The 7,396-nt window shown below is 41.7% G+C and overlaps 1 protein-coding gene across 6 annotated transcripts in view; it reads right to left on the bottom strand.

The window, feature by feature from the left end:
• Positions 1–3,720, bottom strand: part of cntln (centlein, centrosomal protein) — a 56,847-nt gene extending 53,127 nt beyond the window's left edge. For all 6 annotated transcript variants that reach the window (XR_007481346.2, XR_011086849.1, XM_068650718.1 and 3 more), the window contains exons 1-2: positions 3,323–3,720; positions 860–948 (exon numbers count right to left, since the gene is read on the bottom strand). Coding sequence is in view for 4 of the 6 variants with exons in the window: in XM_068650718.1 (XP_068506819.1) it covers positions 860–948; positions 3,323–3,403 (170 nt within the window). In the remaining 2 variants the exon portion in view is untranslated. The remainder of the gene's footprint in view (positions 1–859; positions 949–3,322) is intronic.
• Between the last annotated feature and the right edge of the window lie 3,676 nt (positions 3,721–7,396).

The following is a 7,396-nucleotide window of genomic DNA, read 5'->3' on the forward strand; positions in this document are numbered from 1 at the left end:
CCCGCGCTTGACTGGAGTCGACACAATTACCATGTCAATATCCTCCTGCGCATCAGGTGATATAGTACACACGCTGCGATGTTCCCCCGGCGGTCTCGGCGGACCAGCACACTTTGATGGGTTTCCTGCGGGGGCTGAGAACTAACTGAAGAAGCTGAGACGAAACACCGGGACGCACCTGTAGCAACTCTCTCGACGCGCTTACTATACGCGGTGTCTATTTTTTTTTTTAACTCTCCTGTTTGGAATCTGTTAACAACTCTCAGAGCCTTGATATTGTAGCTTCAGTGCATCCATCTTTATTTATTGAAGCTATTTTCAAACCAGGTGTGTGACTCATTCGAGATTTGTCATCGACTATTTTATGATAACGTGGCTAGAAACGGCAAAAATAATCACGTATATGAAAAACCTGAGAAGCCAGATATTCCCGTCCTTGGCTCTTTCTGTCCAGGAACAAGCCGGAAGCCGCCGATATTAGATTAAATTTATCCACACGGGTATTGTCAGAAAAACGGTACATATTTTATCTTTGCTGAACGTTCCCATGCCAGTGATCTTGACGTGGCTTAGCCACTCGGTGAAAAAAGGTCATAGTCAATCTGAATTTATCCGTTAAAGACGCCCGTTGGCAGGGGTCTTTGGACGGTCCACGACGGGAGCCGAGTAAGCGTGTTTTCATTAAAAACGTTTCCGTGGCTGAACGGCGATGCTGAGGATAACAAGGCTTAAATGGGCATCTGCGGAAAATTCCGTCCTAACCCCGCTAGAACGGCCAAGGTGCCTTACGTCCGCCGAGCGACTTTCACGCTTATCTCGCCGTACTGGAGAGAAGAAAAAAAAAAATGAATGGACTCACCGCTCAACTACCAGACTCACAGCCTGGGTCAAGTCGGGATGCTCCACTTGAAGTCGTTTCCACAGGGACCACACAAAGTCTTTATCGGCCTGAGAAAACAAAGTCATTGTCACGAAATGGACTTATCGAGCAGCGACATCACGACAATATTTGCTCAAACGAGTGCTTGTTTTTTTTATTTTTTATTTGAACCCTTATTAACATTCAGCAATTTTTTCCTTTAACTTCCCTCCAGTAAGGACAGCAGCAAAACATGTCAGTTTTCTCTCGCCTCAAAAACAAAAATGAAGAGGAATCGCTGATGACATTAGCATACCAGGGAAAAGAGAAGCCCATCAATAATTTAGGCCGTCTTGTACAAAATAATTTTTGATGGGCCCGAGTCGGCTCTGAACGCCAGCGCCTGGGATGTGACCTTCGACTCAAGGGGAGCAAGCATTGACACTTGTCACCATGCACTATTTATGATCGGCGAGGGGGGCTGGCATCCATGTTGATACGGACTTTCTTCATTAATCAAGCGCTCCGCATCTGTTTTTAAGCAGCCCCAAAGAAACTCAAAACCGATGACAGACCGAGTCATCTTCAAGTCGACCAACCCGGGCCGGCCTCTGCCTGCCGCATTACCAATTCAAATTGTCTCTGGAGTTTTTTAAAGCTACATTTGGTTTAATGAGGGACATCTACGGCGTGAAAAACCCCCCACACATTTCTGACATTAAAAGACAGAATTACACCAAATCGACTTGATATAAAATTATCTGATAAATTATGTTCACATCATCACAAGATAAAAGTCATCCCTCCCACTGGAATCCGCCGGTCTCCAATTAGTACATGAATTTTAGCCCCCCATCTCAAAAGTGTCTCATCAATTATTTAGTCAAATGGCAGAGCGGACCTTGATGAGACCATGAGAGGAACATATCAAGTGGAAGGAGTGTCAAGCTAAGCTATCCACGCGTAGCTGCGGCCGTGGAAGAGCTGCCGGAGATTCTGCAATGCGGCTCGAGACGAATAAACATGCAGGACCCTTTAGCCGCCATTAGCCGTGTTTGGTCAAGAACCTCATCAGCGCGCGCTTAAACATGTGTCGGATGTGCGTTTGATGGCCCGATGAATTATTCAGTTTTCATGTTAAGACAGCGAAACACCACGGGCCAAACATAGCCACTGGAATCCAGCCACACATGATAATTAAATTAGCATCAGTCTAGCAGGAGCACTTGCTGGCTGACAGATGGGCGCCTTTGTAGTTAATGGCTGTCCCTGAGTACATCTTGCCAGAGACTTAAGACATCACTGATATTCAAATGGCAATATTTAAATGGTACACTACAGGAATAAAGCCCCCCCTTTCCCTAATTAGACGGTCCGGAGCTCTGATGTCATATTCCGTGAATGAGACCACCGAGGATGTTGCGCCTTTCAGGCAGTTTAGTGGCAGTAAGAAAATCAGAGGGAAGCGATCGGCTTGTTGACTGGAAACGTTACGGACTTCTAATTGAATTAGGTCATAAAATAAAATATTTTTAAAAAATAGCCTGGAACTAATAATTATTTCAGTAAGCAATGAAAGGGTTGATCCGATTTTTAAAGATACATTTCAAAATTATGATGATCAAAATAGCAATTACGTTGATAATTATTTGCCGATAATTCATTAATTGTTGCAGCTAAAGTATCATGTAGTCAACGACGATGGATTTGTAGTATATTATTTATAATATTTTTTTTCAATTAATCTGAAGCTGTATGAATCTCTACCCTTGAGCAAGGCTTCCCCCCCCCACGCTTCTTTCACTGACTATGCATGCACATGAGATTTGGTCAATACAAAATTATACTGTACACAGAAATAAATTAAATAAAAATTAATCTCTTAATGCAAAATAGGAAAACTTGCTTTTCGGCTCCTAATGATCAACTGATTTTCTAATGATGCAAACATCAATTCCTTTGCAATGAAGAAGCAAATTGTGTCACGTTCATTTTGCAAGACTCAATAAAGTGAGTCAATGTTGCAGGAAATGAGATGACAACCTGTCGCATGACAATCTTGTGACTTATTCAAAGCATTCCAACAGTTCCCATGTTGTTAGGCACCACCTGGTGGCGAGTGTGCATTGGAAACATCTCTCCATCACAAACTGAGGAGGAGAGCCTGCTCAGTGATGCTCAGTGAGCAGTTTAGATGTACATATTTAGATTTACATGCACAAAAATGGCTTCAGTGCAAATATGAGTTACAAATTTCTAAGCAAGTATGACTACGTCCCTGTACTTAAGTAGATATTTTTGTTCATCAACAGGTTCTGGCAAAACAATATGTTCTTCTACTAAATTGCAATTAACGTGAATTCACTTTTCGTGACATTGTTATTTAGCTCGGTAATGGGAAAAGTACAAACTGTAACACAAAGTATCAGCCCAGACATATTTGTAAGTGTTTTGGCGACATACCTGGCATTGCACCAACTCCTCCGATAAGCTTCTCACTTGCTCCTCCAGTGCCAACATACAAGAGGCGTCTGCGGACGACATTGTGGCTCCAGAAATGTCGTTTTCCCTTCGATATTAATATAATTACACTTTTCACAATACCGCTACAACAGAGCCACCGGGAGCTAATGCTAAACGTTAGCCAGCAGCTGTCGCGCATTCGTTCGCAAGTCTCTGTCGATGATAAAATCTCCGTCTTGGCTCAAAAGCATCTTCCAAAGGAATAGCGAAACGAGACATGTTCTAAATGTCTTTTTCGACCTTCACGCCGGTTGTCAACCGCATCCTAAACACTTCATATTTGTTTTTTATGGCTTCCTCATTTCAAACTAGCCCGCTGTTGCTCACCTACGTCATAAGCAGCACGACGTTTTACGACAGTTTAAGGCGACATATGACATTTAAAAAAATTCCAAATATTATAACTACATGGATGCATTTTCAATATACTAATATTCACGTATTTTTTTAAAATAATTTTTTACTTCTAACCGCAAACATTTTTAATAAATCACCCCCCAAGAAAAAATAATTTAAAAATAACTACTAAGCTCTTCAGTGAAAAAGTCCAATCCTTGTATACAATGACGTCAGATAACCCATGACTCTAATGAGGATCATTTCTATATAGACAATGGATGGATCTGGCATGCCAGTAAGACTCGACAACTCCATTTTGTGTGGCTAATGTGCTTACTGTCTTAGTGTCAGGGTTCGAGGCAAATTAAGAAATATGACAAATGGCTTTGCTGCAGTCACTGCAGTCTGCAGTCACACAAATGTTGTTTAATCTTGCCAGGCTGTTTCTTGACCCAAGAACACAGCCTGTCATTACGACGCTCATTTGCGAAAAACCATTTAAGCGGCACTAAATTGCAAGATAATGTGCAACATCTGCCCGTGCCCTCGGTCAGATACATAAACTGACGCGTGATTTATTTGAATGTTCCTTTCTGTCTTTGGTCACGAAAATTCATTACCGCCATGCATCAATGGAACAGCCCTGTTTGTAGCCAGATACAATAACAAATTAAGAAAAGCCATTTTGACATCAAATGAAACAAAATGAATAAATCCGGCTTCGCATCTGCACTTTACTGTCATTTGAGTACTTCCACGCGCATGCTTGATCTGCACAGGCATGTTTTAGCACCTTGTATTTTCCACTTTCAAGTATTTGCAGCCTGTCCTTCTGAGGACAGATAAATGAAAGATCCAAGCCATCACACAGATTAGTTAGGACACACTTCCAGTATTTAGGGTAAAAAGTATACATTTTCACAAACCCGCCAGCTTTGCCTCTGGCCTGGATGTGTCAACCAGAAAGCACCATCATAAACACTGCAGTGACAGCTGAGCTACTTTGATACACAACCAATATGAAAATCAGTCTTTGTAATACCAAAATATCCACAAAAAATATTCATTCACTCACTAACGGGGGCCAAGCGAGGTCATGAATATTCTCATTCGTTCAGGTCATTGTATTTGTCTCATTGGGACTGATGGCGGCGAAGCGTGGGGAGTCTCTGTCACTGCGTCTTTATTTCACTTTCATTCGTATTGGATTATAACAAATTATCTGAATTAATTGATATATTATATCACACCTGTTTGATAGCTCTGTCACAGTGTTTGAGGAGATTGTGATCATGCAAATGCAGTAGCATGAAAAATCCCCGAGGAACCCGACGACAAGCTCTTGACACTGTGCCGTACGCGGGCTTGGCACAAAACACGACACTCCGCTGAGAGTTATACAAAGCGCGTCTTCTCCGCCTGCTGCCTCAAGGTAAGTGGGGATATTGTCGCGTATTAACAGCATCAATGGCTTTGATGCTGAAGAACCTGAGAACTGCGCTAGATGACAAAAGGCACTTCAAGTACCCAAGGAACAGCGATTGTACAAATGCCAGAGGGGATGTCGAGATTCACAAAGTGTTTAGTAGAACATCCATCCCGCTGGGTGGAAACGAGACTATACATGAGAGATAAAATCGGTTCAAGTCACTTTCGAGCCTGGCTGACGCCTTTATTTGCTAAACGGCTTAGATCTTGTTCGACGTGATTGAAAACAAACAGTTCTTCAAGATGGATTCCATTTAAAAGTTAAATACAACTGAAATGTACTCAGGTAGTAATTATTTCACATACCACTAGAGGGCGCGCAAACTGTACTTTGAGAATCACTGGGCTATGGTATACTTATTAATACGAATACTAATTTAATCATTAAATCATTATTTATTTTCTTGATGTTGCCTCTTCTGAAAGAAACATTTGCTCTCTGAGTCAAACATTTTTTTTTCTAAGAGGATCATCTCGCCAAATTTTTTTCAATGTCTTTATTTGAATCCTTCTGGTCCTCACTCCGTAGCAATCATTGAAAGAAGAATTGATCCAGTTGAAGGTCACCTCCTCAAGTGCGTAGTATTTACAATATGTGCATGACATGAAGCTCACCAAGCTGGCAAACTCAGAAAAGTGGTGGGAACAAGAAATCTGAGCATTTCCCCCAGGATGGTGTCCTTTTCTCGCTAAAAAGGGTAAATTGCACTGTTGAGGCTTGTGTTTAAAGTTCTTATTTCCCACGAGGAGAGAAGAAAAGACCAAGGACTTGGGACATTGATTGCCCAATGTAAAGGTTGCTGTGTTGAAAAAATAAAAAACAATGGGATGAGCAAAGTATTCCCAACACCTGTGTCTCCCTTTTTCTTAGTTAAATGCTAGAAATATCCTCGGACACCAGGATTTTTTTTTTTCACATTCTCACCAGTCCCCCATCGGAACCACATAATAAATCCTAACCGATATTTTTGGATGAATTTTCTGGGTTTGTAATTTTTGTTATTGCTGAGATAACTTTGGCCACCCCTTGCCCCCCCCACACAAAAAAAATCCTAGCGCCGCCACTGTTTGTCATCTCATTTGCATATTTCCATCAGAAAATCTTACAAACATAACAAGGGCTGTTTTTTTTTTAGTCTGTTGGTGGAACAGTGAAGCATCTAACGTGACCTTTCCAGACTTTTTACTGCTGTCGCGAGTGACTGGAACTTAATGAAGAGATGAACCTCAGTGGGTTTGACTCCTGATGTACAGGGGCACTCACTGATGGCTGTCCCAGGAGGTGGCAGATTCAATAGCTCATTATCATTACCATCATTTAGACTTGCTGCTTGAGTAATGAACAGTGGGGGGACTTGTCACAGCAACAAACACATCCTCACTTACCCGGCTAACTACCTTAGCTCACCATTAAATCGGGCCAAAAGCAGCACATAAGGATTGTTATTATGACAGAGTTACGATCTTCCCATGAAATCGTTATTTTCAGAGCCTTTCTGTGTGTAAATGAAGTCATCTGATGGTTGCACTGATAAATAGCAAGAAAGACAGATTGTTTGTTTTTTGCCCGAAACGACAGGTTTTCACTATTCCAGTGTTTATTGGAAAGAAAAACACGAGCGATTTTAATCGGAAGGATAATCTCGTTTTGAAACTAACCCCGTGTTATAAATTTTTTATCTTCACCCCGTTTGGATGAAATTATATCTTTCTGCTCAATCAAAAAGTGCAGTTTGTTTATACAACTAAAAATTTTTATGCCTACAAAATGAGAATCTACCCTAAAGTTGGATCTCTAGATACTAAGGGTGTTCCTAATAATATGACCCGCGAGTTGATTTCCGCACATGTGGGCTTTTGGCTCACAAACGAGTATGTAATATCTCGTTTAATTAGCAAAGCCGAGCCCTCGGACTAACAGGCATATGTTCTTCACTCTCCCACGGCCTCGACCACGCTATGAATATGCATAGCGTGGGACCTCGCAAGCTTGTTATCCGCCAATGAATTCAACACAAGCCTAATCCCAGACCTATTATTTACCCCTTGACCAAAACATGCAAGTGGGGCTTCCAGACGCTTGACTTGCTTGGAACGGCTACCTTGGGATTCAGCTGCCTGCATATACCTTTTTTTTTTTCTTCCCACCATTCACTTAAGACAAAAACAGTAAAAGCCTCCCTCGGT

This window comes from Syngnathus scovelli, chromosome 5, assembly GCF_024217435.2.
Source record: "Syngnathus scovelli strain Florida chromosome 5, RoL_Ssco_1.2, whole genome shotgun sequence".
Taxonomy (NCBI): domain Eukaryota; kingdom Metazoa; phylum Chordata; class Actinopteri; order Syngnathiformes; family Syngnathidae; genus Syngnathus; species Syngnathus scovelli.